The 24,416-nt window shown below is 40.3% G+C and overlaps 1 protein-coding gene across 1 annotated transcript in view; it reads right to left on the bottom strand.

The window, feature by feature from the left end:
* Positions 1 to 24,416, bottom strand: part of LOC117879953 (protein FRA10AC1) — a 55,120-nt gene that overhangs the window by 9,822 nt on the left and 20,882 nt on the right. Inside the window, exons 8-10 of the mRNA XM_034775543.1 lie at positions 16,516 to 16,561; positions 3,524 to 3,637; positions 1,246 to 1,288 (exon numbers count right to left, since the gene is read on the bottom strand). Coding sequence (XP_034631434.1) covers positions 1,246 to 1,288; positions 3,524 to 3,637; positions 16,516 to 16,561 — 203 coding nt within the window. The remainder of the gene's footprint in view (positions 1 to 1,245; positions 1,289 to 3,523; positions 3,638 to 16,515; positions 16,562 to 24,416) is intronic.

Genomic DNA, 24,416 nt, shown 5'->3' with positions numbered 1-24,416 from the left:
TCAGTCAAATTGGCGCAACTGAGATCACCTTTGCCCTGACCTGTTTTATCTTCCTCACCACCTTCTGAATTAATGAAAATGGAAGTATACAGAAGGTCCTCTCCCAAAAAAAATCATCCGAGATAGACTGACTCTCCTTTCCTGCTCTGGAACAAAATAGAAGATGACACTTTTTGTTGAACCTGATCACAAACAGGTCTGTACTGGGCTGACCCCATCTGGAGAAAATCTCTGTACTACCTGGTCCTTCAGAGACTTCACATACATCTGAAAATGGTCTCTGCTGAGATGATCTGCCAACACATTGCTCTCCCCTGCTAAATGAAGGGCCACTGGATAGACCGCATGAAGAATGCGCCAATCCCATTGACCAGAGGTCCCCCAAATGTGAGGCGTGACCCCCTAGGGGGGTGTAGAGGAACATTCAGGGGGGGGCCTGGGCCAGCCCCCACCGGGGCGGGGGGGAAGGGGGAGGAGGGAGTGCCACCCAGCCCTCCCTCACCCCCAGCTCTGCTCCGACCCTGCCCACATCCATGGCCCTGGCTCCCAGCTTTAATGTGGCTCCTCACCGGGGGCCTGGCCGGGGGCCTGTCTGCCGGCCCTCAGCACAGCCTTGCAACCAGCCAGGGGCCCAGCTGCCAGCCCCCACCGCGGCCCAGGCCCCAGCCCCGACTGCAACCCGGCTGCACCTCAGCTATGCTCCTAGCCCCGCCCTCGCCCCCACCCCCAGCCTCAGCTCCTGGCTGCAGCTCCATTCCCGGCCCAGGGCTGAGGCTGGGGATGTGAGCGGGAGTGGAGCCGCACTCACCTACAGGCCCGGCTGCCGGGTCCCACTGCGGCCCAGCTGTAGCTCCACTCCCACCCCCATAACAATTTTTTTAAATAGGAAAAGCATAAACATTTTTCCTGCTTGCCTAAGTCAAAAACATCACTAGGCAAATTTTGCATAAGTTTCCCAAAAACTAATCTTTGGGCTAAAATCTAGCATGGAAAGTTCAGTCTAAAAGGAAAATTTGAGATAAGTATGAGCAAATGAAAAGAAATGTTACAATTTGAGTTGCAACTTTTATTATGAATTTCATTAGCACAAAAATATATTGTTAGCAATGCTAGAGTATCAATTTCATTAAAATGATAAGTCAGTATAAACAAAAGTTACAGTAATTTTTGAAGCATTCTTCCAAGCTTTCTTATAAATTTAATCATAATAGATTTATTATTTAATTTTTCAAAAGGCTCCATTACCTGTGATGAAAATTTAATTTGCAGGAACATTGTGGACACAGTCCTGGGGTGGGGGAGAAAGACAGACAATTTGAACATAGAAATGTCATATTCAGTAGAAATACTTAATAATTATTATCAATATTGTTATCCCTATCTTTATAAATTTCTTTCGATTTCACTAATTTTTACTACAACAGAAAAATTCCAATGTAGCTATAACCAGGGTTCAAAAAAGGGAAAAATAGTATGTGATACAACTGTCAGTATGACTCCAAAGTATCAAATCACTTTGAAGGAAGATGAGAGACTCAGCATTGACTACTGTTCACAAAAATAAGTAGCATTTATTGTTTCTGGAGATCATGATTTGGATGTGCTTTTGTGGGCAGGATCAAACCACATTATGACCATATTAAGAGAAACATACACACTACTAAGTACTAATACAGAGCAAGTATTATTGTATAGATGGACCCATAGTCAAGAAAAGAAAGATTAAAAAAAACCCACCCCTTTCTCTCACACTATTTACAACAAAAAGCTTAATTATTTATTGTATGTATCCATATACGGTTATGCACACATATTCAGTAAGATCGGACTTAATAGATGAGAATTAGCGGCATGGGAATTATCCTTAGTGCAGTTAAAGATTTTCTGGGAAAAATCACAGAATCATAGAAATGGGCTGGAAGGGACTTTGAGAGGCCATAGACCAACCCTGAGAGGCAGTTGTCCAACTTGTTCTTTAAAACCTCCAATGATGCGAATTCCACAACCTCCCTTGGAAGCCCATTCTAGAGCTTATCTACCCTTCTAGTTACAAAGTTTTTCCTAATATCTAACCTAAATTTCCCTTGCTGCAGATTAAGCCCACTGTTTCTTGTCCTACCTTCAGCATATATGGAGAACAATTGATCACAGTTCTCTTTATAAGAACCCTTAACATATCTAAAGACTTGAAAGATCCCCCTCCAGTATTCTTTTCTATAGACTAAACATGCCAAGTCTTTAACTTTTCCTCTTAGGTCACAGTTTCTAAACTTGCTCTCCTCTGGACTCTTTCTGATTTGTCCACATCTTTCCTAAAGTGTGGTGCCCAGAACTGGATACGGTACTTCAACCGAGGCCTCACCAGTGCTGAATAGAGCAGCAAAACTACCTCCCATGTCTTACATACAACACTCCTGTTAATAGACCTCAGAAAGATATTATCCCCTTTTTGAAACCGCATCACATTTTTAGCTCATTCAATTTGTGGTCCACTATAACTCCCAGATCCTTTTCAGCAGTACTACCGCATAGCCAATTATTCCCCATTTTATTTTTTCTTGCCAAGTGTTTTACTTTGCACATGTCTTTATTGAATTTCATCTGGTTGATTTCAGACCAATTCTCCAATTTGTCAAGGTAGTTTTGAATTCTAATCTTGTCCTCCAAAGTGCACACAAGCCTCATCTTTGTATTATTTGCAAATTTTATAAGCATACTCTCCACTCCATTATCCAAGTCATTAATGAAAATATTGAATAGTACTGGTTCCAGGACTGACCCTGCAGAACCCCACTAGATAGGCCCTCCCAGTTTGACAGCAAACCACTAATAACTACTTTTTTGAGTATATTCTTTCAACCAGTAATGCATCCACCGTATGGTAATTACATCAAGATCACATTTGCCCAGTTTGCTTATGAGAATGTCATGTGGGACTGTGTCAAAAACCTTACTAAAATCATGATATACAACATCTACTGTTTCCCCTGCCTCCACTAGCCCAGTAACCTTGTCCAAGAAGGAAATTAGGTATACTAATTTTAACATTAAAAAAATGTCAGTATTAAAAATAAAATTAAGTGAATTTAATTCTTGAAAAAGGTGTTTTACAGCCCTAAAGACTATTTAACCACAGAATTGGTTAGCATGAGCTGTGCTGAAACTTCATGTATGCGGTTCAGACTTCCTATTTAAAAAAAACAAATGAAGAAGCTGTGTTACAACAATACCACTAGAACAATCTATAGCATTAAAAACTAGAGAGCAAGAAGTGTTCAGACAATAAAGCAATCACAGGTTGTACTGATGGAAAGAGAGATTTCCCTAAAGCACAGCCATTATTATAATATTTGTAACTAGTCCAACCAAAAGTATCATGAACAACTTATTTTCCCCCTTGCCTACTGTCCTAAGCATGACTACCATTTCTAGGTTTTTCGTTATATCATTAAATAGTAAGATATTAGTCTTCATTTGTATTTACATAAGCTTGAAGCCCAACCATAGGAAGGGGCTGACTTACTCAATTTCACAAGCGCATTCCTCTTTTCACCATATTCCATGTACCCAAAATTCACCTCCCAGCTTTTCAGTGCTTCTTTCTCATCACAGTGCTTATTTCCACAGGAAAACTGACCTGTCAAGAGACCAAAAGAACAAACAATGGTTAAATCATTAGGTTATTTGGGCTTGAGATTGTTATATCCAGTCTTCCTTTTTTACATTACTCAGCATTAAAAAGGTAGAAAGTAATGTCTAGCGGTAATGTACTAGCAGGAAAAAAACACTTTTAAGGACATAGCCACACTATTTGTTTAATATTGCACAATATTTGCAAAGAAAAAAACAATTTAACAAATTAGGTCAGTTCATGTCAGCTCTAATCTCTTTAGGTATTTTGGGGGCAGGCAGAAAGGAGTAAATTAAAAATGCCACCAAAACATTTTGGAAAAGCTACCAGCTAATGATCAAATGATGTCATGAGGCTACCTACATCCTAAATGATTATTTACTTAGTGGACTGTGATGGATCAGAAGGTGCCTTTCAGACACGTGTGGAATTTTAGTGACACCAAATGACTAAGTATGAATTATGTGCAAAAATAAAAAGCCTAAATATTGTTTTACCTGCATGCTTCCTTCCCTGTTCTATTGGCAAGCAATTTGCTTTCTAAGGTGTTCTAGACACATTTTGTTTTCCTTCTCTGCTACAATTTCTAAAAAGAATTAAGGCCCAACATAATGAGTAAAGTATGAAACAACTTATTTAAGAACTTTCTGGTTTTGTTACATTAAATCCTAATGTTAAAATTATGTAAACAGTGTACTTGTATTCAATGTTGTTGACACCACTGCATTTCTAATACCATACTTAATACAGAGAACGTACACCCAATTGGTAGAGGATACATCCATATGCCAAGCTGGTGACAAGGATCTGTATTAATAGGCTCACCTCCAGTACTGTTTTCGAAAGATTAACCTCAGAATGTTCTGCCTAAGCTGCTAACCAATGGATTGACAGTGTCCTCAGATACTTCAGTTCTGCAGTGTAAAACCACTTGTAATGCTAATGCTTGAAACAAAGAAACTAGAACTTGCATTTAAATAATGCTTCAAAATTAATTACACTAGAAAAAAGGTGTCTTCTTTTTTTTGGTCATAAAGAAGGAACAAGTAAGCAGCAGTTTATATCATGTATCATAGAAAACAGCCAGTTTTTTGGAAGTTAGCTACAACTATGTTTCATGACTCCAAAAACCACAATCCCCCACAGGCATAGACAATAGTCATATGCATCAGTTTTATTACCAACTAGCATCTCTTTTAAAGGTAGTGTCTGGAAACACTGAAGATTTCATGCAGTCAGCAAACTCAAATGTTAACATTCTTTTAATGTAGTTTTTATGTATGTATCTCTTCATCATTCAGTTAGTGTCCTTCGCCTTATTTACTACACACCATCCAAATCCTGTACTGAATACAGAATTATCCATTTTTTCCTGGCCTTTTTTTAGAGCGCTTATCATCATAGTATCTGAATGCTTCACAAACATTAATGGATTTATCCCTGGTGTAGATGAGAGCATTATTATCTCCATTTTACCGATGAGGAAACTGAGACCAAGACTTGTCTGAGGACACGCAGTGAGTCAGTGACAGAGCCAGGATTAGAACTCAGGATCTCATAACTACTAATCCTGGGCTCATTCCTTCACCCCACAGTGCCTTATTGACAGAAGTTTTCAGCATCTACAGCTCCCATTGACTACACTTATTCTTTTCAGTGCTCAACATGGCTACATTACCAACCCCAGGTGTTTCAAGTCAGGCATCCAGAAAGTAAGGAATATGCAATTAGAGGCCACCAACAACATTTAAGTTTAAAAGAGTAGCTCTGCACCAGATAGGAAGATGGTGGGAGAGAGAGGCATAGGACTGTGGCATTCCCCTGCCTTACCCACAAGACCATTCTCACTTCCTGCCATCCCCCTACCCTGTTCTCTACACATATTCCAACTTCTAGAGCAAATAAAGCAGGGATCCTAAAAGCAGCTTCATGCGCCATACAATCCTGATTTATTCTCTGTGCACTATTCATCCTGTACACTGAATCAGGTCAGGGTCTCATGGAAAAAACAGCATGTGATCATGTAATTAAAGATTGTATCATAATGCAAACACACACACACACACACCGGCAAAATGACACTGGCAACCTAAATTCTGGCATTTCCTAACTTTTGAGTGCATGATTTTTTAACCTAAACAATGTTCTTTTGACATAGTTTTTATCTATTGTCGTTTCCTAGGTTTATAACAAGGTATAAACAAGTTCTATCCAATGTTCCCTCTAATTTTTTACATCTATGTGCGGAATGAATTTTGCTATGTACACCAATATGGAGGTGACGTGTGGCGTGGTGGGGCCGAGGGGTTCAGAGTATGGAAGGGGGCTCAGGGCTGGGGGAGAGGGCTAGGGTGCAGGGGGTGAGGGCTCTGGCTGGGGGTGCGGGCTCTGGGGTGGAGCCGAGGATGAAGGGTTTGGGGGGGCCAGGGATGAGGGGGTCAGAATGCAGAAGGGGGTTTAGGGCTGGGGAAAAGGGATGAGGTGCTGGGGTTGAGGGCTCTGGGGTGGGGCCAGGGATGAGGGGGTCAGGATGCAGGAGGGGGCTCAGGACTGGGGCAGAGAGTTGGGGTGCAAGGTCTGAAGGCTCCAGCTGGGATTGCGGGCTCGGGGGGGGATGAGTGGCTTGGGGTGCAGGCTGCCCTGGGGCTGCGGTGGGGAGAGGACTCCCACCAGCCCTCTCTCACCACAGCAGCCCGGAGAAGAACACCTCTACCTGGCCGCGGCAGCTCCGGTGCGGAGCCGGGGGAGAGGAGCCTGTCCCCGGACACAGCAGCTCTGGGGCTGGGGCCAGTGAAGAGGCGCCTTTCCCCGGCCGCGACTGCTCTGGGGCTGGGGGAGAGGCACCTCTCCCCACCTGCACAGCCCTTGATAGCCTGCTGCGCAGCCACGCAGCTTAGAGGGAACTTAGGTTCTATCACATGCAACTGTAATAACTTCCCTATTATGCATCATCAGTAAAGTCTAACAAAACACAGAGTGTATTATCAGACCATGCTGTGCTCAAATTAATTAAAATATGTGGAATTTTCTTATTTAATTATCTCGTTGTATAAAAGCTATTACCCAAAATATAAAACACTAACTGATTTTAAATATTTCTGATTTTTCTGTCCAGCTTTGTATCAAAATTAAAATTTCAGTACCTCTAGTATTTAGTAGCGAAAATGACATTTCATATCATACTATTTAATGTTTACAAATTTTATTTGTGATTTAAGTAGAATGTCTCCAGTGATTTAGTGTTTTAATCTTGCATATAACTGAATGAGATCTCAAATGGTTCAATAATATGGCACTATTCAGCCCAGGTTTCATGAAAAAGATCTTTTAAGAAGTAGTTATATTACATAATGTCCATTTATAATATGATCTAGTTTGAATCATACTCTGTTTTCTCACTGAATACTTCGTAGGCAACACCATATTCACTTTCAGAGGCGATGCATGGGGGCGTCCCACGGGGTCATGTGTTCCCCCCCCCCCCCCCCCCGATATCTGCCAGGGCTCACACCAGAATCTTTAAATTGTTCCCCTCCTTCCCCATTATAACAGTTACAGATTGCCTCTGCTCAGAACCATTTAGTGAGGGCAGCTCCCATCATTCCCTTTGCCTTGCCCAGGAGCTGCCCCTGGCCTGAGTCTTTGCAGAGCTTACCTCTTCCCACTTCCTCCCCTGCGGCTGGAAGCAGTCCCGCCCCTTCCTGCCCAGACAGCACTGCTGGCCACTGACACAGGCTGCTGCTGGCCCCTGACATAGTCCAGTCACCTCCTGTTGCCCGGCTGAAGTGCAGGTAGGAAGGGGTTAAGGAGGCTGCACTGGAACCCTCAGGAGCCTCAGAGAGGATCTGGCAGAGAGGAGGAAGAGGAGATTACACTGAACCCCAGCCGAGGAGAGTACGGTGAAGGGTCCAGTGCAGCTTGGCTCCTTCCTTTCCCTGCCAGTGGCACCGATGCCATCCTGGGGTTGAGGTGCCTCCTGCCATCACCTGCCCTTCCGCAGACAACAGCAGCCAGATAGGGCAGCCTCCTGCATGTGCCCCTGAATGCAGAGCTGACGGGTACAGACAGGGCACAGGAGCTCAGCCTGCACTGGATAGCCTGAGCTACCTGCTGAAGGTGGGGAATGGATGGAGGGGCACTGCCTCAGGAATGAAGGGTGTCCAGGGCTACTCCTAGGCTGGCAGAAATCTGGAAGGTCTCAGTGCAGCATGGATGGCCTCAGAGGCTGGTTCACAGGGCACAGCAATTAGCTTGCCCTGCTCCAGCAGCATCTCTCCAAGAGTCTCAAAGCATTTTATAAACCACAGTGCACCGCTGGGAGCAAGGCAGGTCTCCTCCATTATACAGAGGGGTGCGGGCATGCATCTGTGCAGGGGCTGCACCTGCAGTCCTAAGAACTGGGCCCAGCTGCCTTGTCCAAGCTCACAGAGTCCATCAGGGAGCCAGGAATGGAGCCCGGGGGTCTGGGATCCTGCGGCCAAAATCCAGGCAGGACCGGGAGCCTATGGCCAAAGGTGGGGTTGGCCAGGAGCTGGCTCTGAGCTGGGTGGTGCTAGGAAGCTGCTTTGCATTGCACTAAAGAAGGTGCAGTGAGTGACTACACGGCTGTGCTGCAGCCCACAAGGCCATATGGTGTGCTCCTCCCCGTGCATCGCTTCTGCTGCCAGGGTTCACACCAGAACCTTTAAAAATTGTGCCCCCCCTCCCCCACTTCTATCAATAGTTACACATCACCTCTGTTTACTTTGCTAGTGAAATGCTGGTGAAACCTCAGATTACACGTGGAAGTTGTTAGGTGACAGACCATGAATCCCAGTGATCATTGAACCTGGTTATATTCTAAACTACACGTAATCATGTGTGTACCTGTTTCCATCATTTCACACTGACTCATCAGATATTCAAGGCTTCAGAATGATGTTTGGGGTTATTGTGCATGCTGATTATGTTGTTGTGTAGCTGGTAACACTATATAGAGATATATAGAAATAGATATAGTGCATACTACAAAACCTTTGCACTTTTAAAAACAAAATATTTAGGGCCATTAGCCATTTTGGTACATTTACTTTACCAAGCTTACAATGCATATTTTTATCTCTACATGTTTGTTTCTACAGCATAATTATGTAATTATTATAACTAGCTAACTATGATATAGTTACATGTACTTCCACTGTTAACAGTTGGGACATATAACCATTTCTCTTAACTACAAATGCTCATTGAAGGTGTAAGCTTTTATTCTGAAGAGCCAAATATACTTCCATTATAGTTTAATGCATCTCTTGGTTTATCTATCTGCAGTTGACCTACGTAGGCCATTTTGTGTCTGAAACTTGGGCATTGGCAAGAAGACAAATACAGTCATTGAAAAGTGTTAATATATATATATGTCAAAAAAATCTCTCTTACATTACAAAAGATTAGTAAAAGTTTAAAGTATGAACTCTGCGCTTGTGTGACATCACAGTTAAAAGATGTGAAAATCTGTTTTGTATAGTCTGTCACTGAAATTGGGCATATATATTACAATTATTAATGGTCAATAGGTAAAGATATGATTCAGTTCTAAGACATATTTGGTTACCAAACATGATTTCCCTTCATAATACCCAAGGAAAAAAACTGAATAAAAGAGGGGGGGAAATGAAAGAAAGAATCCTGGATTTAAAGAAAAATATAAAGAGAAAATAGATAAAGGTACAAGGCCTAATGGATCTGCTTTAAAAAAAAAAATCCAAACCTTAGGAAAAACTGAATATCAATCACTATTTTCATGTCCTTAATAAGGACGTGTCGAGCTTATATGTTAACAGTGCTACAAAAGTCACCCCTTTTTTAGACTATTTAGCAAATATTCATAGCTAAACAGGTAGATGCAAAACAGAGTTGTACTCCCATTTACTAATATATCTTGTTGCTTCACTGCAGGAAATTTGAGAATCCTAGCCAAAACAAACATCTTGCATGAAGGGAAAAAAAAGTTAGGGATAATCCACTTGTTTCAAAAGAATATATCAAAGAACTAGATCTGAAAAAACAGTCCTTGCTACATTGCCATACTGAATTCTTGTGCCCCTTTGTGGTGAACTGTATTATTGCTCAATGCTGCTTAAGTTATAGTTGTCTCTATGGACCAAGCATTACTCTTTTAATTAACATTTAGGAAAGAATGGTTTTAAATACATTTTGAATTTTCTACCACATGTTAATGAATATGCAAGGCCAAATATAAAATATGAAACAGTTGGGAAAAAAATCTCCATCTACAGACACTTATACAAAGGGTTTTTAATTTTTTTTTCCTTAAGTACAGTTATCCTACTGAATGTTTAGGGCACATTTACTGTATTAAGATTTTCTGTACTCCACCACCAGTAACATAACCGTGGGAGTTACAAACTAATATTTAAACTTGAAAACATATCAGAAAATTAGAAGTATGAAGGTTACATTTGCAGATTTAAAACTACAAACTATAAGATACAGTACAATGCATACATGACCATCAGATGCACAACATACAATTTTCAAAAAATTAGGCACTTATGATTTAGCTGTCCACGAATAATGCTTGTCTACTGTCTTTATCACTCCTATTCTTTACGTCATTAAACAGATTACTTAATATTTACTAATAAAATTCATGCTCTCTCCCACAGAGTGTGAGATGATTATAAAAAATGAATAAGGCTACTATAATAACAGGCCTTAGAGAACTCAACTACATAATAAAAAGATCTATTTACTGAACATACTGATCAACAAGAATGTCAGTTCAATTACTCAGAAATTAAGGCAGCTAAACCTCCACCTACAATTAAGATTACTTTATTTTTAACTAAAGTGCTGCACCTTCTGCATAAGACAATGTTAGATATAGTTCTAAAATATTAAGAAGTATATTTATAATTCCAGTTATAGGCTATTTGATACATCTGGTATTTTTGAAGTGATACAAACAGCATATATGCTTTCTCGTCATTCCTATTCCTGTCTTAGTCCACTTCTGCTTGCATGACTTATAAAGATGAAAAATAAAATCATTCACACAAACATTATAAAAAACACGTTACATATACTTCTCAGAAATCAGTCACTTGCAAATAATATGATTCCTAATTTTTCTTATATGTAATGAATAGACAAATTAAACTTTGCAGTTGAGAATAATCACTTTAGTGCACAAATTCTAGTGCAGAAAAGCATCCTATAAATGCCTAAAATATAAATTCCTATTTCTGGATTCATTTTTTGAGAGAAAGCATGTCTATGAATTCTAGCTACAGGGAGTTGTGTCCTTCCTAGAGCAGCACTGGGGCAGTTGAAATGCTGTAATTCTCAAACCTTACTGAAACGACCACTTCCTCCAAAAATGAATTATTTCAGTTTGGATCAGTGAGGAGAACTAATGTTCTCCCAATCCTTATACTGTGAAGCATTCTTGTCAGCGAAGGAAGTGCTTATTCTACTAAGCATGTGACAGTTTAGCTACTATCCATGAACTTTGGTTCCTATTCCTTGAAGGCCTCTAGTCATAAGGATTTTTTCCTTATGCAAAGAGATCTAACTCTTGTTTCCCCCATGTTTATTATACACATCTTTTGCTGCTCTGATATATTGCTTAACTAACCTGCCTATATACCAAGATTTCCTTTTACATCCATGGCCTCTGAAGACCATTCATTTAAGTGACTTTTTTTTATTATTGATTACAGTGTTATGTTGCTGTATTGGTCCCAAGATATGAGAGACACAAGGTGGGAGAGGTAATATCTTTTATTGGACTAACGTCTGTTGGACAACTTTCAAGCTCCACAGAGCTTTTCTTCAGGTCATCAGAAGAAAATGACAACCTGAAGAAGAACTCTGTAGAACTCAAAAGCTTGTCTTTTTCACCAGACATTAGTAAGTGATAGATATTTCACCCACTTTGTCTCTTTGTGTATTATTATTTCTTTGTATTACTATAGCACCTAGTAGCTGTAGTCATGGACTGTGGTAGGGGCTGTGCAAACAGAATATAAGGATGATCCCCAACCCCAAGGAGCTTACAATCTAAGGGCTAGTCTACACTGGCAACACTAAACCACTGCCGCGGCAGCGCTTTAACATGGCTTGTGTGGTTGCGGCAGAATCACTTCCACGAGGGGCACAGCTCCCAGCACTGGTGCATTGTCTACACTGGTGCTTTACAACGCTGAAACTTGCTGCACTCAGGGGGGTGTTTTTTCATACCCCTGAGCGAGAAATTTGCAGTGTAGACAAGCCCTAAGTATAAGACAAGACAACAGAGGGACACAGGCGGGGGAGTGCAAGGAAGCAATAAGACAATACTGCTCAACAATAATAAGCAGTGGTCTCTGAACACCAACAGCCTAACTGGGATACCCCCTAGAATTGCAACATGGCCACATGATGCAACATGGAACATGGAACTCTCTTGCTTATTTAATTACTTAAGAGCAGATACTGATTTTGCCAGGTATGAATAATAAATACTGACCTCTTAGAGTCTGTACAATGACATGTTTCTCAGCTCCAGAAAATGTTTGCTAATCCTTGTTTTCCTTTATAAAATAGTGAAACACTAAAACTTGTTTACAACCTAAAATATTCAGGTTAGTTAAATGTAGAGGACTATGAGGAACTCCAACAGGCCTAACATCACTAGATACACTAACTGCCATTAAAAAACAAATTGGCCAAATGTGCTCTGTTCCATCCTCTTTGCACTATGCCAAGACCTAAATATCCAGTTGGAGATTCACCTTGCATAGGGGAATCCCCAAGTGGTATAATTCCAACAAAGGATTTATGTTACTAATGGTTACTATTTGTATTACAGTAGCATCTACCCAACTCAGATTGAGCCCCATTGTGCTAGGTGCTGTACAAACACATGCTCTGAAGAGCTTACAGTCTAAACTGACAAGGCAGACAGTAGGTGGGACAGGAAACAAAGGCACAGAGAAGTGAAGTAACTTGCTTAGATTCACAGAGAAAGTCAGCAGTAGAGCCAAGAATAGAATCCTGATCTCCTGCCTTCTAGACCAGTGTGCTCTGTCACTGGAGAGGCTGCCTCTCCTGACATTTCCCAATCATGAATAAGTTTGTTGGGTGAATCTGTAAACTAAATATCAGGGCCCATTTAACGAATTTCAATATAAACTGAGTGTTCCAGAATATACATAGCCATAGTTGTAACTTTTCAACATCTGCTCGTGATAAAACAGCTATTAAAATTAATAAAATATTAGACTATTAGAAAACAACACAAATTATTATAATACCGTGATTTAGACATTGATATGACCAATTTTGTATACTGCATTCCAGAAAATAAAATAGTCTCCTCATGCTATGTTTAATTTTATCAAGAAGCAAATCTGAATGTTATAACATTGCTCTTATTGGTGGTGGAGGAAGGCTGATGGACCTTCACATCTTCCTCTGCTGATCCTCTTACCTAACATATATGTATGACCAAAGAATAAACTGAGGAAGATGAATCTCCAGATATTGATGGTTCTGACACAGGCCATGTGGCAGTAAGAAGGAACTGGAGAGGCAGTCAGTCTGCTCTGCCCTTTATCTCCTCAGTTGGAGGCACAAGGAGACCAAAGGTACATGAACAAACCAACAGATACCACTTGCAAGAATCCTCCATCTTCAGGTACATGGAGCACATGTGTACACGTATGTGGAATACACATAGGGACCGGTACCTCAAAGAAGAAATACTATTTAGTAAATACTTGATAGTCCTTTGAGATGATAGTGTCTCCCTGATAAGCCTGCCTTTGCAACACCCTTCACTAGTATATTCCAAGCAGCCTACATCCAGCAAACTTTGCAGAGAATACCATGCCCATCCATTTCCTATTGTTCAAGTCACAGCCATTTTGTTATAGATGCTACACAATTACCAATAACCTGAATGAGTACGTTCATCCCCTTATTTATGTACCATAACTAACTTAGTCTACTGATATTTATTTTGATATAATTGATGCATTTTGAAATAATTTGTTTTTGAAGATATTTTGGCAGATTAGCTTCAGAGTCTCAGGTGGAGTCAGGTAAAAAAATGAGATTACAGAGATTTTAAAGCATCCATATATATCCCAGAACAAAAGTAAAAGCCAACTCTTACTTATTTAAAACTGATTTTACTGTTTTATCTTTATATTTATCATACTAGGTCATAATGTAGAGTAGATGTAGGTTTGCACAGTTGCTGAAAACTCACAGTTCCTACTCAAAGATACCTCAATGGTTTTGGTATTTAGGAAATAAATCTCTTCATATGCTTTAGTATCATTTAGTCAACACACAAAGAATCTAAACCTTCCTTGAAGGCCTCTAGTCATAAGGATTTTTATTAAAAATATTAGCACAGTAAAATGATAAACAAAAGAAATAGTATTTTTTAATTTACCTCATTCAAGCACTGTAGTGCAATCTCTTTATCGTTAAAGTGCAACATACAAATGTAGATTTTTTTGTTACATTACTGCACTCAAAAACAAAACATTGTAAAACTTTAGAGCCTACAGGTCCACTCAGTCCTACTTCTTGTTCAGCCAATCGCTAAGACAAACAAGTTTGTTTACATTTGCAGGAGATAAGGCTGCCCACTTCTTATTTACAGTGTTACCAGAAAGTGAGAACTGGCATTCTCCTGGCACTTTTGTAGCCGGTATTGCACGGTATTTACGTGCCAGATAAGCGAAACATTCACATGCCCCGAATTTGTTAGCTCCTTAGGATTGAACTGTCTAATATATATAGCACCAGGCACAAGGGGATCCTTGACTACGGCCTCTACATACTACTGTAATATAAATACTTAAAACACAAAAAGTTAAAAGAATATTAAGGTTGTGAGGTCAAGCAGTCAAATGTTAGGAAATGTCAAAATTACGATTACGCATGCAATCTGAATTTGGCCCCCTTGTGTGCATATAGCTACATTATAATAATTACATGATCGCCTACTATTTTTTCCACATGACATCAATATATACAAACAAGAGTGTTAAATTAAGGTTGCACAGGAATCTTTAATTCTGGCATTTTTTAGTTTTTGAGTGTTTGACTTGCAACCACAACAGTCTGCTATGGGGGGAGGAGGATGTAATTTCCTAGTTTTTAAAAAAAAAAAATGAAAAAACTGAAATTCCATCTTGTGGGATCATATTGACATCTGTATGGGTCATTACCAACATTGGATCTTTTAGATCCACAGCACAGTCCTCTCTGCCTTTTGAGCTAACAGAGTAACTGACAGCAATAGTATGCTATCAATCTCTATGTGGCCAAGTGGTAGAGGGGGACATACATACTCTGCCAGTGGGTTTTACATATTTTTGCTGACAGAAGAGAAATACTCTAACATAGAAACCTTGCGTTTCATTCCAGGCTCTGAAAAGCAGTGTTCTCTAGTGGTCATAGACTCTCTGCCCTGGTTCCTCCCAAACCCAATCACTTCTGTCCCAGTCCTGTCTCCTCCCTCACCCTCCTCTGCTACTCATCCATCCATCCATCCTCCCACCCCACACCCACTTCCCCATCTAAATCTCCTCATCCAGCTAGTCCCAGTCCCTAAGACTCCTCATTCTAGTTCTAATCTTCCCCTCATAGCTTCCCATCCAGCTTCCCATTTTCTCCCCACCCTATCCTCCTCATTCCAGTCTCTCTCATAGTCTTGTTGCTCGGCTAGTCCCAGGCTCCTCCATCTAAATTCCTTATCCAATCTCAGATTTCCCTCCAAGTCCCAATGTCCTGCCCCCACCATCTCTCAGCCCTGAACCCCAGTCTCCTTGTCACAATTTACTCCCTTCATACCACCCCAAACACACATACACACACAGAGGTCCCAGTTGTTGGTCCTTTGCATTCACACCAGGTTAATTCTTCCTCCATGCTGTCTAAGTGCCAGCAGAGGGAGCACTGAGCACATCGGACAGAAAGTCTCACTGCTCTCATTTCTTGTGCCTGGCACCACAATATCTGGCAGCAGCCAGGAGCAATTGCAGGGACAGTTCTTCTCAGCCCCTGTAGCCCTGGCCGAAAGCATGCTATGTACTGACAGGATCTTTAGAGAATCTGGCTTCCAAACTCAAGCAAAACTCTACAGAACATATGCAAACTGAGCTTTTCTAAAGGCCAAATTTTGTCAATTTTTCCACAAGAACAGCGAAGGGCTCCCAGACAAAAGGCCACCCATCGGTCAAATTTCAAATCCTTACTCCAAACCATAGAGACCTAGAGTGTCTCAATGAAATGGTTGTGAGAATTTTTGTTTTGTTTTGTTTAAACATATGGACAAAAATCCCTTATTTTTCTTAATCTCGTTCTTGGAAAATAAAACCATTTTTACTGAAATTTACCAAAGCAATTCAGCCTAAGGCAGACACCTTGCATAAAACATTTTAGCCTAAATGGTTGAAGTCTGGCAAAATAATAAGCACCTAAAAACAGGGTCTTATACCGGGAAGTGTTGGGCAACCTTAACTATAAACATCACTGAATAATTAAGTAGTGCAGAACCACCAACTATTGGCCAGTGCCATTTAAGATCAATGAGCATGAAATTTCACATTGGCAAAACCAGTATAAAGTTTTTTTGCTGCAAATATTCTGCAAGGTGAAAACAAAGCACAGATTTTCCTAAGTCATTACTGATGTAGATGAGTGAGCACTCTGAAGATGTAAAATGATATAATGCAAGAAGTGCTAAGAATTATTACACATTATTGTCAACATTTTGGAAAACTTTCATCTATACTGCCACTGTCACAAACAAGATAGCAAAAAACCCACCAAAAATAACTAACCAAGTAAGAACTGTAATACAAGAAGAAAGGCAATATTACCTTTTCCTGAAACTACTTCTTTCTCATGTCTCCATCTAAATCCAAACTGTGATAAAGATAAAAACTGAAATTAGGTTCTGAACAGTCAAATAAATTCAGAAGATATACAAAATTTAAAAAATTAATTTCAACTGCTTGCTGCCCTTTCGCACTGTTCCCTTGTTTAGCTCTGTTAAATAAAATATTAATCCCTCACTCAATAAAAAGAAACTTACAGATTTTTTTATTGTTGGATTGAATCATGTGAATCAAATGGAATCTGATTCAGTGGACACAGATCTACAAGTCTAAAATGTCCTGCTAGCAGACAAAAAGTAAGAGAAATCAGGAGAGAAAGAATTGCAATGCAGAATGAAATACAATTCTTTCTTCACTGTAAACAGTGAGGAGAACGCTGGAAGTTGAAATGGAATGTGAAATAGATATTTTAGTTAAGTTTCAATATCCCATTTTCCACCTCATCCCTACAGGAGTTAAAACAAAACTACATTTATTTAAGGCCTTGTCTACACTACACTGCTAAACATCTACACTAAAATGTAGCTTCCACTGATGTAATTCACCCACTACACCAACCTAATAACTCCACCTCTGCAAGAGGCATAATGTGTAAATTGACGCACTTAGACTGATGCAGCATCAGCGTTGCTTCCTTTCAAAAACCATCATACAATGCCCCTCACTGGCAATTAAATCAGTTCAAGCACTCCTTCGTGAGGATGCACACTGCCAACACAAGGAGCGTAGTGTGGATATGTAAAACTTATTCAATTACCGCAGTGCCTGTGTGTCAACAAAACTTAGGTCGACTTAATTTTGTAGTGTAGACTTGCCCTAACTTATATTTCTTTCTGTTTCTAGACTTTGTCCAGGAATTTAATATGAAGATAATCCAGGCCCCTTTTCCTGAGAAATCTCTCTCCGTACCATTCCCTGCTTTTTCTGCCCACCACCCTTAAATCAAACCATTCCCTGACATATTAGGGGGAGTCTAGTGAGAAGGCCAGACTGTAAGAAAAAAAGCTGATGTCAGGATACACAGAGGGAGGGAGGACAGTCTGAAGGAAATAGTCTGGTCTAAGATCACTGCTAATTAAAAAGCAGAGAGGGGAGAACAGAGATCAGCAGCATAGCATTTCCCTGGAAGGAGGGTGCCTTTTATCTAATCAGTGTTGCCAACTCTTGTGATTTCTTTCAGAATGATGGAATTTTGGAGGGTGCTGGGCTGGTGATGATGCAAGAAGCTCCAGCCCCCTTGAGAAATTCAGCCCTGCTGGAAGCTGGCAAAGTCTCTCCCTCCACTCACTGTTTTCACAGGAGGAGAGGAGGGAGCAGAGTACAGCAGCCTAGCACAGATCCGCTCCCTCCTCCTTCCCCTCCTGTGAGAAATATGGGCAGGACAATGCCTCTACGCCTCACCCCTACAGCCTCTAGCCTGGAAAGGGGCAGAAAGGGGATGAAGAGCCCATGTTGCCACCACCCCCCATGACCGGGATAGGGGAGAAAGAAGCCGGCTGGAGCCCCCACACAAGCATAGGAGAGGGGGGATGAAGAACCCTAGGAGGAGCAAAGGTGAGGTTGGGGGGCTGAAGAGAGTAGGGGGACTGAACTGATGGTGAGGGCTGAGGGAACTGTGCTGAGAGGGGAGGGGGCACTGAATTAATGATGCGGGTTAGAGGCGGATGAGATGGGAGGCTGAACAAATGGAGGTGAGGCTGATGAGGCCAAACTGAATGGAGGGTGGGGGTGAGGATCAATTGCTGGGCAGGAGATGGGCAAATGTAGGGGGGAGAGTCCCTGCAGCAAGGACCAATACTTCTGGGAAAGTGGGAAACACTTAAATGTCTCTCTCACTCTCACACAGGATGAGCTGGAGCAGTTAAAAAAATAAAATAATAATGGTTTTTCATCTATTCTTTTTTTAAAAAACCCTCATGATTTGGATCTCTTGAGGGGGACCAACTCATGATTTTGGCAATACTGTGTCTTCATCTGAAATTCCTGGACCAAATAAATATGTCAACCATATAAAATTAAAACTCTTTGGGCCAGGGACAACATATTTGTGTGTGTTTATAGAGCAATTTACATTATAGGGCTCTGCGCCTGATTGGAGAGTTAAGTAAATATAATTTTGTTTGAAAACAAGTTAATACTTAAACTCACCTAAAATTGCCATATAAATTTAGTGCGTTTCTGAATTATTTCAATGCAGAATGTGTTTGTTACTTATCTTCATTTCTCTTATTTCCTAGCTTTTAGGAAGAAAATAGCAGGTTTGCCAGGGAATGAATTTTACTTTTTTGTTAATTGTAATAATTCATTTAAAAGATATTTTCTGTTTTGCTACAAATCATTTTCTGAGAAAAACAAAACACTTGAGTGTCCCTTCAACGCCCAAACTGTGTCTAGTATTTTTTTAAACATAATCTAACAGTGACCAGATTGTGCATTTTTAGCTCATTGATACACAATGAACACAAGGCAACTCCAATAGCTTAATGATGCACATCTCCTGACTTACTGCTTAATTACAGAACTGCTCACATGGTGTACCCATAATACAATCTGCTAAATGGAAAACCCAGAAAGCAGCCTAGGAATGCATCTGGGAGACTTTCAATTTATCAACTGAGAGTACAGCTGCTGACAGCAGAAGATTATAGAGCTCCTGTTGATGGTTGAATTGGAACTCAACTGAGTTCAAAGGATGCTATCTGCATGTTGTAACATTTATCAAAGGTTAAACCAGACAGAAAAAATACAAAAGTGTAAATGGAGTAACATCATCATGTAGTGCACACACACAAAAAAAACACGTAAGAGGGACATGATGCTATTAATATCTACAGACCACTAAGAAAAAACTGCAAGGTGCAATGGGCTACAGTATCACCAATATCTAGATGCTCAGGTCCATAATTCACATTGTATGAAACACAGATTCTACAATCTGTCTGCTCCTCTGGCCTTGTTTATAATGGCAAAATTGTAGCTATAATTTTGCTAGGGCTAGGGCTCAGGCATTTTTTCTACAGTAGAACCTCAGTTGTAAACTTCTGAAAGAACCACCATAATGTTTTGTTCAGTTACAAACATTTCAGAGTTACAAACAACCTCCATTCCCGAGATGTTTGTAATGCTGAGGTTCTACTGTACGGTGTCATCTTACTCTACTCTGTGGTAAAAACATCTGAGCCCTGCCTGTAAACAGATTCCATGGTTGCCATCAGTGCTAGAGCAGTTCTGGAGGGGATTTATGGTTATGTAGACAAGAGATAAGCGGTGCTAGCTGGCAACAGAAGAAGCATCTGTAGGTATAAGTGGGAATGTATTTACCCTCTCTATTCAAGGTACATATTTGCCCTTCATTAATGTAGTTTTAAGACTTTTAAGACTTGAGGTCCTATTGAACCCATAGCTATTCCCTGGATACTCCAGATGCAAGTGACCCATAATGCTTATTCAGGGGTCCCCAACATGGTGCCGTCGAAGTGTGCCCGCGTACTGGCCGGCAGTCGAGCATCCGCTGTAATGCCGCCAAGAAGCAGTGTCATCCAGAGGCGTTGCCGCCGAAATGCGGCCAATTTTCTGCGGCATTTCAGCAGCAACACCGCTGGATGACGCTGCTTGTCGGTGGCATTTCGGCGGCGATGCCTATTGACATTGCCATTTGTCGGCGGCATTTCAGCAGATGCTCGTCCGCCGCCACAGCCCTCTGTGGCTCGTCGTCTGGCGCCCGCGCGACAAAAAAGGTTGGGGACCACTGTGCTTATTTATCACCTCTGGTTGACCAGAAAGAAGCAGACCACCTCAAATGAAGTTGATCATTATGAGCAAATTATATCACTGCTCCATTCCTTTATGTGCTTACTTTCAAGCAAAATTTAAGGAATTGGTTTACATTCTTTAAAGCTCTTAATGGTCTGGGATCTGCCTAACTCAGATTTATTATGACTATTATTATTCATTTATACAAAGCTATAAACTTGTGCAGTTTAAGAATTTGTAAACTTTACAATACAGAACAAGACAAGTTTGATGTCCTAAAGAACTTACAAGACACAGGACACATAGTAGTTTATGAGAAGGAACAAATACTGTTGAGGAAATCAAGGTCAGAAATATTTTTGAAGTAAGTTGCTTACATAGAGGGATTTGATGGATGAAAGAGAATGCCAAGCAGAAAAGGATTAGGAGCCTGTTTCAAGCATAGAGGGCTACATGAAAAAAGTTGCAAAGCTGAGAGTGGAAGGTTGTGATAAGGGAGAACTGACGAGAGAACACTGGAAAGAAGAATTATAGAGGGAGAGAGGGAGCAAGACTATATACGGTCTTGACAGGGAGCACCAGGATCCCAAATTTCACGAGAGACAGGGAAGCCAATTAAGGTACTCAAGTTAAAAGCACTGCTTAATTATTATATGTACTGTGTACTCCTTCATTCATTCAAAATCTTTACATGAAGTGAAACTTTCCCAAGCAACCTTCTAGTCAAAGAACAAAAAGACTGCATGGAACACTGTGAAATAATATTACTAGAACTATTTGACTACGCCAGAACATTCAGCCACTTTGTATTTCCACAGCATATTGGGGCCACTTGATGTGAGGGCCAAAGAACAATGCAATCAATATTCAACCAGTGGAATAATCCCCCTAAAGACTTTTCCAGGCAGAATAACTTAACAGCAGTCTTGTGGCTTTCTAACTTGTGCCAGGTTCAACTGCCCAAGACACATAAGTGGCTCAAAACCACCTTTGTCTCCTCTATCCCAAGTTGTGTCTTCAGTTAACTTGGTACATCTGAGTATTAAACCCACTCACTGTATTTGTATTTCAGATATAATGGTTCAAATCTCCATTATGCATTGCCTTCATTTTTTAATGTTCCTAGCTTCAGTACAGAAATATATTGTACAGAACTACTATTTTTTTTTATGATCAATGATCATTACCATAAAGGCAATAGTGCAGAACATTTATGTAAAAAAATGCCACAGGGACCAAACTACATAGAAAAGAACTGGGAGCCAAAAAGTTGCTGGGTCTTAATCAGGATGAGCCACTTATTCACAGTGTGATTGTGAACAAGTCATTTGAGCTCTCTGCACCCCAGCTGGAAAACTGGGCAGAATCACATCACCAATAATCAGATGTTCCATCTGTACTGAATTTGCCCTAGTTAAATGTATTATAAATAAGATTCTTAACACTGCCAGTTTTTTTCTGAAGGTCAATGTTTTTCCATACGTTTAATTTTCAGATGTATTGCATTCAGGACTTAATATAATTTGAACAAAAATATTTTTGGACAAATATTAACTGGAAAATCATTCAGTAGAAATAGAAAAATTAGGTTCCATATTATTCTACTTATGCTGACAATTTGCTAAGGAAGGAACATCTTGTGCTTGGCTAACTCAGAAATCTACAGCATGGTCTAAAATAAGTTTCACTTGAGCCACTCATGCTTTAGTCTAGCACAAATAAATCAACTGCATAACATGGGAATTGCATTAAACAACTGTTCACTAAACTAGAATAGAAAAAATGTTTTTAAATTGAGGATCACTGAAGAATCCTACATCCATGGTTTTTAATTTGTTTTTAAATAACTTGTACAATCTAATGTACTGTTGCCCATTTAATAAAACTGCAGAACATTGTCTCCAGATAAATACTGCAGTAGTAAAATGTTTACAATGTTGTTGTAGTTGTGGTGGTACCAGGATATTAGAGAGACAAGGTGGATGAGGAATATCTTTTATTGGACCAAATTCTGTTGGTGAAATAGACAAACTTCTGAGCTTACACAGAGCTCTTCTTCGGGTCTGGGAAAGGTACGCAGCGTGTCACTGCTAAATACAAGATGGAATAGATTATTTAGTTTAAGTAGGCAACAGATATTTCAAGAGATCATTCAAGGTGAAACACCTTTGCAGTCATAGGACAAAAAGGGCAGTTAATGGTTTACAGATTGTTGTAATAAGCCATAAATCCAGTGTCTTTATTAAGTCCATGATTTTTAGTGTCTAGCAAAAGTTATGAATTTAAACTCATAGGCTCACCTTTTGAAGGTGTTATGCAGGTTTCCTTGAGGATGAGAACAGAAAGGTCAGACAGAGAGTGATCGCTTGTGATAAAAGTGTCCACCCACAGGTGATACGGTGCTTTTGTCTTTTATCATTTTTCTGAGTGAGTTCACTCAAGAGCATAGTGATTGTCTTGTTTCACCCACATAGGTGTTTTTTGGGGCATTTAGTGCACTAGATGAGGTACACCACAAGTTGTGATAGGCATGTGTGGGACTCATGGATTTTGAAAGGTGTTTTGTGGAGGTATTGATCATCATAGCAGTGGAGATATAGCTACAGGTTTTGCATCTGTCATGGCAGAATCTAGTGCACTTTGAGTTGGTGTGTCCTGATGTGTGGGGAGCTTGCTTATGATGATGTGGTTGGTGAGGTTGGGGGGTTGCTTAAAGGCCAGAAGAGCAGGGTTAGGAAAGATTTCTTTCAGGACGTGGTTCCCATTGAGTATGGGTTGTAACTGTTTAATGATATCCCGTATGGACTGCAGCATGGGGTGACAACTAGAAGTGTATAGTCAGAGGGTTCCCCCTCACATTGATGCAGGTTAGCTGTGAGACTGAGTATCTTTCTCAAACCTGAAGAGCTCTGTATACACTCAAGAGAAGTTGATCCTATAAAAAAAGATACTACCTCACCTGCTTTGTCACTGTAGTAAAATGTGTAAATTATAATCCTCCTAACACCCTGCTTGCTTCAGTGAAATATTAATGATAAGGCTCCACTGTGACTACTTAAATACTAAGGTTCAAATTTTGTTCTCAATTCATGTAAATAATTTTCACTGATTTCACTAAATATCCTCCAGCAAATTGTTAGTGAACAGTTGTTTAATGCAATTCCCATGTTATACAGTTGAGGCAAGCTTTGAACTGGAGTCTGGTTTCCATGTTTAAATTGCCAGTAGCAGAGTTCAGGCCTACTATGTTGTTACTTCATATTATCCTGTCCCCCGTGATTTGTGCAGTAATTAAGAAGCTAAAGGATCATCTTCCTACCTAGTATTTAGTTGATACATGGAAACCAGAATCCTGATCTAGGTTTGTCTCCTGCACCTAGATGCAAGATGTTGCTTCTAATGTATTTATGTCGCAATATTGTTCGATCCAAGCCATCATAGTACCGTTCACATGTCCCATTTAAAAGTATACCTCTAAATGGTTAAAAATTGTCCCATTCTGAAAAGCTTGTGATGCAACCTGTAAAAAAGTTTGGGGTGAAAGCATCAACAGAATTTGTCAAGCATCTGTGCATATCTACCAGGGGTGGGCAACCTATGGCATGTGTACCAAAGGCAGCAAGCGAGCTGATTTTCAGTGGCACTCTGTCCTGGCCACTGGTCCAGGGAGCTCTGCATTTTAATTTAATTTTAAATGAAGCTTCTTAAACATTTTAAAAACCTTATTTATTTTACATACAACAATAGTTTAATTATATATTATAGACTTATAGAAAGAGACCTTCTAAAAACATTAAAATGTATTACTGGCACGCGAAACCTTACATTAGAGTGAATAAATGAAGACTCGGCACATCACTTCTGAAAGGTTGCCGACCCCTATACAGTCAGAATAAAGGATCATTTTGCCTTACCTGTATATTTGTTATCTCAGAGTCCCTCAGCCAGTCCACCAACCACTGCATTATCCATGCTCACTTATATTATTGAGGTATTCTTATGTAATTTTTCCTTTTGGGTCCAAATCTGGCCCAATAAGGAACAATTACATGTGATCTTCCCTAGAGAGTATTTCCTAAACAGACTGGTCTGGAAAGCAAGAGCAAAGATAGAAGAAAGCAAGGGAGCTA

The sequence above is a fragment of the Trachemys scripta genome, chromosome 7, assembly GCF_013100865.1.
Source record: "Trachemys scripta elegans isolate TJP31775 chromosome 7, CAS_Tse_1.0, whole genome shotgun sequence".
Taxonomy (NCBI): Eukaryota; Metazoa; Chordata; order Testudines; family Emydidae; genus Trachemys; species Trachemys scripta.
Note: the sequence above shows the minus strand (reverse complement) of the source record. Positions and strands in the feature narration are given on the sequence as shown.